General features: G+C 41.0%; 1 protein-coding gene across 3 annotated transcripts in view; it reads right to left on the bottom strand.

Moving 5' to 3' along the window:
• Positions 1-13,775, bottom strand: part of LOC134672077 (peroxisomal leader peptide-processing protease-like) — a 31,483-nt gene that overhangs the window by 10,613 nt on the left and 7,095 nt on the right. For 2 of the 3 annotated variants that reach the window (XM_063529978.1, XM_063529980.1), the window contains exons 2-4: positions 6,354-6,502; positions 5,278-5,471; positions 1,663-1,826 (exon numbers count right to left, since the gene is read on the bottom strand). In XM_063529978.1, coding sequence (XP_063386048.1) covers positions 1,663-1,826; positions 5,278-5,471; positions 6,354-6,497 — 502 coding nt within the window. In that variant the 5' untranslated portion in view covers positions 6,498-6,502. The other variant, XM_063529981.1, reaches the window with a different exon arrangement.

Genomic DNA, 13,775 nt, shown 5'->3' with positions numbered 1-13,775 from the left:
ATACAAGTATGTACCTACCTATATTGGAAAAATAAATATTACTTATTTAAATATCGTTTATTCCAGAAATGGAGAAAATATGTGCTGAAGAGCATGACCATGGGCGTGCAAAATGTGGCGCACAAAAACAGGAACCGGACTGTCCGGACTGAGCAAAAACACCTCAACATAAACTTGAACTACCTACTACAAATTATTAAATAATATTACGATTTCGATACTGTCTTAAAAGTATTTTATTTCTAACCCTCCTAAGCTCACTGGCACCATACCACTAACCTGGTTAAACCTGGAGTTACCATAGTTACCAGTACAATTTGACACTGGGTTGACGGTTACTCCGCTTAACCCCGGGTCAGTGGGATGGTGCAAGGTGGCCTTAGTCTAGCATCATCTTCATGCTGCGTTATCAAACTATGTAGTAACTAATACCTAATAAAGTCAAACCGTAAAAAGTCTGCAGCGATTTTGAACTTCTATGAAATTATGACGTATACATAACACTTAGTTACACTGCGTGGGCTATCAAATCCGCTGCAGATTTTTATTGGTGCGACTATATACAGATGTGCAAGTGGCAGAAAAAATCCAAAAAATCGGAAATTTGACGAAAATTTTAGTAAAATCTTACAGGAAAGAAAGGAAACTTTCATTATCGAAATTGAAGTTTCGATTCACATACAAAAATACCTATGAGTAATTTCCGAAAGTTTTCCACGTGGGATTTCCTGTCGTATATTTGTTTAAACACTGTCGCCTCGCGGCGTCTTTTATACAGTATACTCTAAGGCCCATCTTATGTACGATCACGCCCCACGATTGTTGCGATATTTAGGGTCCTAGCTGAATTGGTTGCTCAATACTTACCCTATAGAATTTCCAATTTAGCAAGGTGTGGTGACTGTCCAAGGCAAATTAGCAGTTGAATTTAAAATCAATAATGTAGGATATGGTTGAATGTTTTCTGTTATGAAACAAATAAATGCAACTCTATTCCGAATGAAATAATTAGTACTATTTTAAGTTGGCTTATGGCAAAAAGTCCATTTTTGGTACAGGCTTTTATCGCTCAATTAGATCATCGAGACAATTATAAAAACCCTAAATACAAGGTTTCGTTGTTTTATCACAGAGTTCCTGTGGCCACCTCCTGTCTCCATCATCAGATCAGCTCGATGGTATACCATTGCATTGTCACCCGACATTATGTATGCACATTTTTAGCTTCATCTGAAACCGGGAAGTGGGTCAAATTGAACTTGCAAGATTTGACCCGGACAAACATAGATTAGGTACATTGCAAGTTAAATAAAAACTTTTAATACCAGGGGTGCGAAACTCCTGACTTCGGTCAAACTCGGCTCCGCTCGGCTCAGCATTGCTCCGTGCTATTATTAGGGTTGGTACCACTTGACTTCCTTTTGCGTGCACGACCACAGATAACATAATCACTTGATTTTTGACAACCCTAATAAATAGCCGAAAGCGATAGTGCCATATATTAGGAAGGGACAGCATGATTCGACCCTGAACCGCTGTCAAACTTCGGTTTTATAGGAAGTTTCCTTTCTGTACGGTAGTACTATTAATTATTCTGTGGTAATACGTAGGACTGTCCGCTTTAGCCAGCCAGACATGAACGAAGGCTAAAAGGTGACTTACCTCGGTCGTCGCTTTCTAAGTCTACCAGAACGAACACTGAAAGTAGGGCCTTGCCCAGCTGCGTTTGCTTCTCTATGTCGCCGTCGCGGTGCCCGATGGTCCAACTGTAGAGGATATCGTCAACGCAGCGGCTCAGGATCGGGCATTGCCAGACGTGGACTACCCTAAAACACGGTAAGTTTTTGGCAACAATCATTATGACCAACCATTATAAATTATTATACTCAAACCATTCACGTACCTATATCTCAGCAACTTACAGCTTACGGGCAACAAGAATGGGGCATGAATGGGGCCAGTATAGCGGTGTGCCACCGCTACAACGCTATTGGTCGCAACTACTTGCGTTAGACTGCACGATTGGCTCGAAGTCGTAAGTGACACCGCCGAACTAGTATACAATAGGTGCCATTTTTAGTGCCCGCAAGACCCGTCCTGAGATATAAGTCAATGAGTCAAACGCACAATTTGTCAGTAGAAAAAGGCGCGATTCTCAAATTTTCTATGGGATATCAACACATCGCCTATGTTTTTTAAATTTACCGCCTTTTTCTCACAACAAACAGACAAACTGAACAAAGTGGTTGTGCCAGAATTCACTCAAATGCCTATATTAAATAGGTACTTGAGTAAATTTACTAATAAGGTATAGTAAAACTATAAGACACACACACACACCACTACACACTACACACTACACTACACTCTCTCCACACACTATACCTATTACTAAACTAGCGGCGCGATTCGGGAAATGAATTAAAGATTCACTAGATATGAAATAGTAAAGATATGTGACGTTCCACGGCAAAAGGTACCTTATGGCGGACTGGCGGTTGGCGCTTACGCTATTATTAACGCCGCTCCAATATTATTGCGGCCGCCAAAGGTACCTTTTTCCGTGGAACGTCACATATCTTTACTATTTCATATCTAGTGAAATTCATTTCCCGAAAATTAGGTTGTTTCTATGGTAACAATCACCTTCGTATATTTATCTTTAGGTACCTATAGTAAAATCAATAACGTAACAATTAACAGGCCATTATTCCCCTTCGGACCAATTTGAGAAATGCTTTCTTAATTCGCCTCGGCTCAACCCGAGTTTGATAGAGGCTGACTAGGCTAACTTTACACCGATTTGAACCGACCAAAGTGAGGTATTCGAATTTAAACTGTTGTGAAGCCCCCTCCAGACTATGCGCGTGAATCGCGGGCGAAGCCGCGAACGCGAGTGTGGAGTCGATTTCGCTGTCTGCGAAAATCGACGCCACACTCGCGTTCGCGGCTTCGCGCCGCGATTCGCGCACGAGTGTGGAGGAGGCTTTAGACATACTAACATTGAATAATTTTACGGTTTAGACTCTAGAGTACCTACTCCATCATCTGATTGATAGAGTCGAAAAGTGGTAGACCACTTTCTTGGCTGACTGTACCTACTACTACTTATACTTACTTACTGTATTACTTGTATTGAGATTGTGCTGTGTTGTGTTGTGTTGTGACTTAATACAAGTAGTCTAAACCGTAAAATTATTCAATGAGGGGGTATTATTATTAAACGTCTACTTTCATAAAAAATTGACATCAATGATGACATTGCCACATCTGGAAATGAAATGCAAAGTTAGCTTGGTCCGACTCTATCTACGTAGAATGGGGTAGCTATAGTCATAGAGAAGTACATATAAGTAAGGATAAGGCCTAAGTCGTTTTCACTTCGCCCGCCGCGTGCGGCGTCCCCCCGAAAACGACCACTCCCGAGCATTTCCGAACATACCATTCAGACGCCGCGGGAGGCTGGCCGCTGTCGGCTGCGGGCGGCGGGTGAAAACGACTTAGGCCTAAGAGGGGTAACTCCATATCTACATAAGTGTTCTTACCAAAACGCGAGTTATTTTTAGTCGACCTGCCTGCCTGCCTCTTTATCGCTCGAATAATCAAGAGTGATAGAGATTAGATAACAAAATTTCGATTTTCTTGTTTCGCGGTAGACCCCCAGATTGTGACGGATGGTGGTAGTAGCGCCTCCTACGCAGAGTTTCGCGTAATTAGGGTTCCGTACCCAAAGGGTAAAACGGGACCCTATTACTAAGACTTCGCTGTCCGTCCGTCCGTCCGTCCGTCCGTCTGTCACCAGGCTGTATCTCACGAACCGTGATAGCTAGACAGTTGAAATTTTCACAGATGATGTATTTCTGTTGCCGCTATAACAACAAATACTAAAAAAAGAATAAAATAAAGATTTAAGTGGGGCTCCCATACAACAAACGTGATTTTTGACCGAAGTTAAGCAACGTCGGGCGGGGTCAGTACTTGGATGGGTGACCGTTTTGCCTTTTTTGCATTATGGTACGGAACCCTTCGTGCGCGAGTCCGACTCGCACTTTCCCGGTTTTTTAGTCGACATGCCTGCCTGCCTCTTTATCGCTCGAATAATCAAGAGTGATAGAGATTAGGTAACGAAATTTCAATTTTCTTGTTTCGCGGTAGACCCCAGATTAGAGATGCAACGGATAGTTGTTTGGCCGGATACCGGATACCGGATATTCGGCCTATACATCGGCCGGATATCCGGTATCCGGCCGCCGAATATTCGGCCAGCGGAACAATACCTACATTTCGGTTTTTCAGGTGCGCATTCTGCAGGTTTGACCTGTTTCCTAGTAAACGTTCGCGCGGACTCATTTCTAGGTACGAAATGAGTGCGCGTGCAAGTCAATGGAATGATTAAATTGTTTTAAAATAATAAATAGGTATGAATATGACCGTGTTTGTTTCTTAAATCTAATTGGTTTACTCCGAAATCAAGCAATGTTACTATCCGGTATCCGGCCGGATAGTGGGTCACTATCCGGTATCCGGCCGGATAGTGGGTCACTATCCGGTATCCGGCCGGATAGTAAATTAATGGCCGGATAGGCCGGATACCGGATAGTAACCGGATATCCGGTGCATCTCTACCCCAGATTGTGACGGATGGTGGTAGTGGCGCCTCCTACGCAGAGTTTCGCGTAATATTCCCTATTGTTGAGCATTAGAATTTTCGGTCGTCGCGACATGTACCTACTCGTATTGTCAACTATTACTTGACGCTAGATGTCGTCTACGAAATGACTCGCGTTTTGGTAAGAACTGATGTATAGACAGGCGTGTCTCACTCCGCGATTTCGTCGCTTTGCTACAGGTAGCTAAAAGTACATCCGTTCGGCCCCAATTTTGGGGTTTGCCACAAGCCGCACGTGGCGCTGTCGCCACCTAGCGGCCATATCTGTGCTGATCGTAACAGACGCGTTTTGTTAGAGAGTGAGTCTTCTGTACTTAGTACTATTATTTATTCTGTGGTATAGAGTTATCACTCTTGTTTGTTTTGTCACTTATGTTTCTGTATGGTAAAACTCGGACCCGGGTATGTCCTTAAACCACGTCCAAGACCACCGGTGGACGGGCAGCAGCGTCCCTCAAATTCGGTGTAAGTACTCGACTGCGATCGCCAACCCGCCTGCCAAGCGTGGCGATTATGGCATTCACCCCCCAAAAAATGGGGAGGCCTATGTTCAGCAGTGGACGTCTTATGGCTGAGATGATGATGATGATGATGATGGTAAAACTCACCTTCCAGTAAGCACTCTAATCTGGTAACTGCTATGCTCCAGTTCATCATCCCTCTCCCTACTAAGCCTCTCCACGTCGTCGTACACGTTCCCCTCTTTTGTCTCTCTCTCGCACGTCACGTATATCTCCGGCAGGTTGTCGTAGAACTCCTCTTTCAATATAGGGTTGCCTCTCGCGTGGTTGATGGCTTGTGCCTGTAAGATTAATAATGAGTGATCAGTTTTCTGAAACCTCAGGAATAATATAAATAAGTTTTTGGCAAAAATTTCATTTTTGGTACAAGCTTTTATCGCTGACTGTACTTTTCTTTCCACAGGCAACTAATACTCATCGAGAGAATTCTAAAAACCCCAAACACAATTAGGTTTCGTTGTTTTATCACAGAGTTCCTATGGCCACCTCCGGTCTCCATCATCAGATCAGCTCCATGACAACATAATATTGCATTGTCACCCGACTTACGTATGTATGCAAAATTTCAGCTCAATCGGAAACCGGGAAGTGGATCAAATTTAACTTGCAAGATTTGATTACAGACAGACAGACAGACAACGGTCAGGTGAAACTAAATAAAAGCTTGTAATAATACCTACTGATTTTTTTTACAAGGGGTCAAAGTTGTTGTTTAACTCCTCCTAATGTTGATACCCGAGCAAGTGTAAGATCCCAAAATTTAACCATGAGCGTAGCGAGTGGCTCGAAAAATGGAATCTTTAACGCTGCGAGATTTAAACAAACTTTGCTATCGAGTGAAACGCAAAATTTGGGCACATGAATGTGCCCGGAAGGCAGCCAACACGGAGAAAGGTGGCAGCGGGTTGCGAAGCTTGTCACCAAATCGGCTTCTCACTCTGTCAAGAGTGAAACGATAGAGAAGGAGAAGTGTAAATGTGACCTGTTTGAGGGGCGACAGGATGGAGCCGTGGGTGAGGACCCAACGCTTGGAGAACTTCATTCCTGACGCGGAGAAGGTGATGATGTTGGAGTGCTCGCCGTCCTCGGAGTAGTAGGACACCCTCACGCCTTCTCACTCTGTCCAGAGTGAAACGAGAGAGAAGGATAAGTGTAAATGTGACCTGTTTGAGGGGCGACAGAATGGAGCCGTGGGTGAGGACCCAGCGCTTGGAGAACTTCATTCCTGACGCGGAGACGGTGATGATGTTGGAGTGCTCGCCGTCCTCCGAGTAGTTGTAGGATACCATTACGCCTTCTACGGACATGGTTGCTGTAAAGAGAGTTTATAATTAAATTAGGTACCGTAAAACGGGGTGAGTAGGTTTCGCGGAGAGAGTTGGGTTATGAATGGGGAGAGAAGGTTTGAGAGGGGGGTGAGAAGGGATTTTAAGGCTACTGCTACAAAAATAATGTATTCAAATTTAAAATGGGGCTATAGTAATACGCATAATAATAAAAAATCGATCCAACAATCTTCCAAAATCACCTTTGTATGAAAAACCCTCTCACCCCAAATACGAGGCACTACGGGGTGACGTGGGTTTTCCTCTTTATCGTCAAAGTTATGAAATGGAACTACCCAAAATAAAATACAAACGTCCGAACCACTTATTATATACACCATTCAGTTTTCACATGTAAAAATAAAATTTTATCGAGGTTTGAAAGTCAAATTTCACCCAACTCACCCCATTTTACGGTACCTATTTACCTTACTAGGGTTAAACCAAGCTAACTCGGTACAGACTTCGCAGTACCTAATGAAAGTTTGCAAAAAGTTCGAAAAACAATCGGAATTTCACAGGAAACAAAGGAAACTCTCATTTTGGAAATGAAAAATTGCAATCACCATAAAATATATTAAATTAGATTGCTAAGGCATTGGACCGGCAATCCAAAGATGTGGGTTCGAGCGAGTCCCACTTTCACCAGAGTTGTTCATCGTTGATTTTTTCATTGTGATCGAGATCGGTACATACAATTAATAGATTACCTAATAAATTAGAGGTTTCGAAATTTTACTATGTAAAAATTTTGCAATTTCGGAAACTTTTCGACTGCACATCGGTAGGTACTCTTATGGCCACGTCTAGCTTTTTAGACCACTACTCCTGCTTAGACATGCGCGAAACAGTGCTTCGAAAAGTGATGCTATATCACATCACTTTTCCGAACACGTAATGGTACACTGAGATATCACATCACTCATCACTCGAAACATGACCCGCACGTGAAACAGCGCGCGGGCGCGCGCGAGATGGCCACATTACAGTTATCTCCTCAATTACGCAGCGCATCCACGGCACTCTAGTGATTCTATGGCGCCTCGGATATAATAAATAAATAAATAAACAGCCTATATACAGTATATACACAAATCAAATTTCTACACTCATATGCACTAATCCACAATTAAATTACGGGATAAACAAGTAATAAGTCGTACTTAGCGCCGCGAACCGCGAAAGTCAACCAAACATTTCACAACAATAATAAAAAACGGTTTTGTTTTCGTCAACTTCAAAATCTCAAATTAATTACTCGATTTAGCCGCGTCCTTCTCTTCTTATAAGAAAACATTTTAAACTCTACGCGGACGCATTAGAGTTTTAAATCTATTGCAGATGCAGAAAATCTTATTCGTAAGAATATTAGTGAAATTTGCGACTACTTAAACGCACAGCGGCGATCGGCCGAGCGGACCGATCCGAATTATTCCGAAGATAGCCGAAAGCATCGCAGAGCGAGAGCGACCGAGCGCTGAGATCGAGTGCGAGTGAGATAACAAAGCAATCATGGCATGGCGAACAAACATGACACTATCACAAGTGGCATTACACATTACGCGCTCTGTGAGTAGACTTTAACTGACCATTCATATCGGCGCGTCAACCTAAGTGGAATTGAATCCATTTCGCGCGCTTCGGCCGGTCGTTGGCGTTCGCGTGGTCGCGCGCTCGGCGCTCGGCTCGCGTGATGCGTAATGTTTGAAGTAATGGTTGATTTCTCGGAGTGACGAGTAATGGCATATTACGTGTTCGAGAGATATCTCATTTGTGATATTACGAGCATTACTTACACATGTCTACTCCTGCTACCCGGCCTTCCCTTCAAAGTGGCTATGGAACATAGATATAAACTATGGATGAGCGCATGCATACGAATTGCCCGTTGCGATCTTCATGTCAGCAAAAAAGCGCCATCTGTTACACACTGCGTACAACTACGTGAGCTCGACTCTCGCGATAACTTTGTACGGGCGTACAAGGCTTGTTAAGTTTATTCGCGGTTTATATCAGAAGAGCGTCGATTAAGTTTATGGTTAATCAAAATTATTTGTTGTATTTGTTGGCGTTGTTTGATATCCGTGTCGTCGACACTGACGCTCCTTCTTACCTCTCAAGACCCGTGACATATTATCTGTACTAAAATCAGCTGAAGACGAAAAACAGAGAAAATATTCCACGGCCTGTGAAATGCGACATGCAACTTTCACACCACTTGTAACATCTGTTGACAGCGTCTATGCACCCCAAATGTCCTCCGTTATAAAACATATGACAGAAACCATATCTCAACGTTGGAACCGATCTCTAAGTACTGTACTGGGCTGGCTGAGATGCAGGATCAGTAACGCCGTTATACGTGCCACCACCATGTGCATCCGAGGCACACGCCACCGGTTTAAGTCCCCCGCCAGGTGGCTTGGGTTCGACGACGGTGCCGCCCTTCCACACATCGACTGAAACCCCTTTTCTACCCTACCTACATATGTCTTAACCTAACCCTTTGCCTATGTATTACTTATGATTCTCGTAATAAATGCTTTAGTTAACATATTTATTGTATTAAAATGGGCGAACTTATCCTTATAAGTTTCCGTTCTTCTACGTTATTTCGTGATGTCATTATCGTCTCAGGCGGCAATGCAATATTTTAAACATTCGCGCAGTACGGTGTGCCGTCCTGTGTAAGCCGGCTCTGTCAAGGTCGACAATTTGGCCGAGCTATTAGCTACAGCAGTACAGTTCGATAAGTACCTCCCGAGCTTTCGCGAGTAAAATGCGGCGAACAACTATTTCTGTTAGTTTCTTGCTTGCAAAACAGGTAGAGTAAAAAAGAAGGAAACAGCAATACAAACTAACTATTTTGGCTCAGTGATCCAAAGAGAATCTTGGCCTCCGAAACGAGAGCGTGCCACCTGTCCACAAATATGATGCAAAAATATAAGTAGGTAATGGAAAGTATTAAATACAGCGATGTGAATTAATCGGTGTTTGAAAATGCGCGCTTTGTTTCTAGCGCTCACCTGTTAATTTTTTTTGAGTTTTACCTACAGTTAATTAAAAACTTATACCTGACAAGAATCAATATACTAGGTACCTAAGTCAACGAATAAAACAATAACAAATACTTGATCTTGTTATTTCGAATGTTTTTAATAATTATGTAAAAGAAACGGGAACAAACTCTGTAAGACAGACAATAGGTACTTTAATTTCGGTAATTATATCCGGTAGGTAATCAACTAATCATATTTAAGTAGATTTACCTATACAAATCACGCAGTATGCATTTCTACTTCATAATAACTTCCAAAGAGAAATGACGTCCTTACAAGGTTAATGCATTAGCGCTATGACGTACGAGCGAACATCAGTTGCTCGTGAGAATGAAATAAAATTATCGTTTAAAATTGGTTTTAAGCAATAAATAAACCTAATTGGAAATTACTTACCGATGATATGAGATCCCATTTTTTTTCTTATACTTCCTATAATGGTTTTTGCACCCTTTTACAACGCAATAAGGCATTTTTGTGTTATGCTGCGTGACAACTTTCTACTGCGCAATTCGCCACACGACTGAGCGCCGGGGTGTGATAAATGCAAATATCACACCCATGTAGCGGCCCCCTTTTTAGTGCTCGTTAGCCGCGTCCTTACGAAGTAATATATATGTCCATGCTATGGAACTAATAAAATCGAACTAGGATAAAGGTCGAAATCACAATAGTCCTGAAATTTGGTGGAGGTGGATGCTCATTTTAGCAATTTGTTATGGTCGTAAACTGGTTTTGATGCGACCTTGACCATCGTCTTGGTGATTGCCGCGCATTTCACGTAGCTCGTAGGTACGAACCAGGGATGTTGCGGGTGCAGATTTTTTAACATCCGCGGCATTAAAGGCTCACATCTGCGGATGCGGATGTCAAGAATAGGTTGTTTTAAAACGTCAAATATTACATTTTAGTTTTTTTTTTTTAATAACGAACCGTTTAGTATCTGAGCATGAGCAAGTATATAGGTGCGTTATTTTTAATAAATGTAACTTGGCCGACTATTCTGGATCTAGAAGATTTCGTTATAGGTAATGACGAAATTACCTAGCATTTACGCCGCCGCTAAGATGTTCCCGTACCGTTTGTTTCGAATAGGTACAGTCACCTGCAATAATATGTTACTATTCGAAGGCCGCAAAAATATGTGACACGCCCTTGTGGCTCTACAAATAAGATCGTGTCAGATATTTTTGCGGCCTTCGTTGTGTAACATATTATTGCAGGTGACTGTACCTACACCAATCGGCGTACGTGAGCAATTTCAAAGTCAAACGAGTTAAAATCTATAACAAAATGGCAAATCTGAGTCGGACTCACTGATTGTATCAAATGACGAACTTTCATTTTTGTATCCATATATAATATACTCGTAAAATCCAAATTTAGACCTTAATTAGCCATAGAGCGTGAGCACTTGGAGCACTGAAACTAATTTGCTAAGTATACAGGGTGTTACTGACCATCGGGCTTTAAATCCAGGGCTCGATTCTACTCGCCAAATTGAGCTACTTTTATTATGGCACCAATGCCGAAATCCCAAAAAAATCTTTTACGTTTTCATACATTTTGTCTGATCAGATGTCGACGTTTTCTATGGAAAAGCCAAAAAATTTTCTCCGATTTTAGGGTTGGTCTCATAGTAAAAGTAGCTCAGTTTAGAGAGTAAAATCAAGCCCTGGAATTAAAGCCCCATGGTCAGACACATACTGTATACCTCTGCCACTAGAATGTAGTATTAGAAACCCACTCGTGCGCCGATAGCGCATTAGACAATAAAACACGGAATGTCAGCGAATTGACACTATAAATAGCTTAAGGTTAAGCTGTTTAAATACCTGCCCAGTAAAGAAAGTACCTAGAGCCCAAGTAACAACATTTGGTACTGTATAAAAGTCCTGCGGGCGCAGCACGGTTCCATTTTTATCGACTATCACTATGCGCGTCCCTTTCGCACTTACATACTTATTAGAACGTGACAGGTATGGTGACAAGGGATAAAAACGCCGCCGTGCTACGCCGCCTGAGAACGTTTTGGAGCGTGCTAATTAGTGTTCATGATTAGGACTATAATAGTGTTGTAAACGTTTACAGAACGCCAAATAGGCCCTAGTTTTATCAGTGATTTATTCTATAATTTATTTGTAATGAATTGACATTGTTTTATTAAGATTATTGACATTTTATGCATGTACCTGATGTTGTACCTTACTAGTAAATGTAATTTACAAACATTTTGCATGTTGGCTTTATGTCGACTGAATACTGAAACTAAAACTGTATTAAGACCTAATTGTAACGTATTCTGGCAAATAAACATTTCTATTTCTATAAACATTATACACGGTGTAACATGAGGAAACCGAATAATTTTAACCACGCATTTCTGAGGTCAAAAGAAGGAAAAAATGTAATATGAGTTTAGGTCAATTTCGCAAAAAAAAAAATTTTTTATTTGTTTTGTTTTTTAAATATTTTGAATGTATTTGTAAACTTGTTACTTAAAATTGATTTTTACATTTTTTTTTCGTAAAACCTTCTTTTTGCAAAGTGTTACTTGTCACTTTTTGACATCTATCAATAAGGATGTTTAGACTACGTCCCATAGCAGCAACATTACCATCAAAAAGGCTTTTTACATTATGTAACGACAAAAACTTGTTTATTTTTAAATTAATGTTATCTCTGAAACTAGGCGTTTTTTTAAAAAGTTTATAGGACATTTTTGTCTCTAAATATGATCAGGAATACGCTGTTAAAATTATTCGGTTGACTCATGTTACACCGTGTATAAAGGCTCTCACAGTGATAAATCAGCTCTAAGACGAATTCGTCATTTAGATGGCGCTGTACGACTCTGTGCCTACATTCAATAATCAGACCAAAATTGAAGGATCGACAATAGAGAATGCAACCACTCCTTTTGTACAGTTTAATTAAAAAAATGGAACAAGGGTACCTACTTATGTATTCACCAACTCCCCCTTAACCCGGAGGACGCCACAATATCCGTCATTCCAGTAAAAATTGAAAATTGCCCATAAATTACTAAACACAATAACTACCACGTTACCATTGCGGGTGGACAAAGTTGGAACTTACGGCACTGGGTACGGACACTATGGTTAGACGTAGACGGTGGCGCCACCGATAAGGGAAATAGTACATAAACTGAATACTACGTTACTTTTGCCGGCGGACGAAGTTTGAACTAACGGCGCCGCGTACAGACATCATGGTTGTACGTAGACAGTGGCGCCATCGATAAAGGAAATGGTAAATAAAGTTGTTTGTTCGTCTCGTCATTGATGTTGTTGATGATAATGATCATGTCATCTGACTGAAATACATTATGTGGGGTCTGTTTTATCCTTCCTTTTCTAATTATATCTGCGTTATACATTTTTAAAACTATTAAAGGGTGCAAAAATAAGGGTGCACAGCGTAACCAATCCAATTGGGACTCCAATTTTCCCTAAATTGTTCAAAGATTAACTGGAAGAGATCCCTTAAAGGGATAAGTTCGCCTTTTTACTAGTGACAAATGTTATTTTTCCTGTTTTGTTTTGATTTTTGAACAATAAAGTGTTTTACTACTAGGTACATATATAATCTTACTCAAAAATATTTTCTATAGCTCCGGCACAAATTGCACCCATAATTTTGCTCTTGACTGTACAACACAACAGCAAAAAAAGGTAAAATCTCTACGGTTTCTGAAAGCTATGCTATCCTTTAGTATTAAAGCCTAATCGTTTTTAGTAATGAGTTATGTCCAGCTTAGATAGCTTAAAATTGAGATAAGTTTAACATACCTATACATATGTATTGTAGTCCAAGCCTCATATTATATATATATATATATAATATATTTAAAACATCGCTCCGCCCTTGCATTGAAGGTTAAAAATATTTATCATAGACAGCTATAAAAATATTCAAGCAATTTGCTACATCAAAACGTATGAGATTGATAATAAAACATGATGAAAAGTAATTTTGCTACACATTTCTTTGACTAACATGGAATAATCAGTCCACTGACGCAGGACGTCTCCTTGAGACCGCACCAAGACACATAACGTAAGCTACTAAATCGGAAAGCACGATATCCATTGCTGCTTTTACTCAAAATGTATTGGTATATTTCAGCGTCAAGCGTCAATGGATGCAGCGTACAACGATATAAAAGTCGTAGTCCTGT

Source organism: Cydia fagiglandana, chromosome 16 (genome assembly GCF_963556715.1).
Source record: "Cydia fagiglandana chromosome 16, ilCydFagi1.1, whole genome shotgun sequence".
In the NCBI taxonomy this organism is placed as follows: domain Eukaryota; kingdom Metazoa; phylum Arthropoda; class Insecta; order Lepidoptera; family Tortricidae; genus Cydia; species Cydia fagiglandana.
Note: the sequence above shows the minus strand (reverse complement) of the source record. Positions and strands in the feature narration are given on the sequence as shown.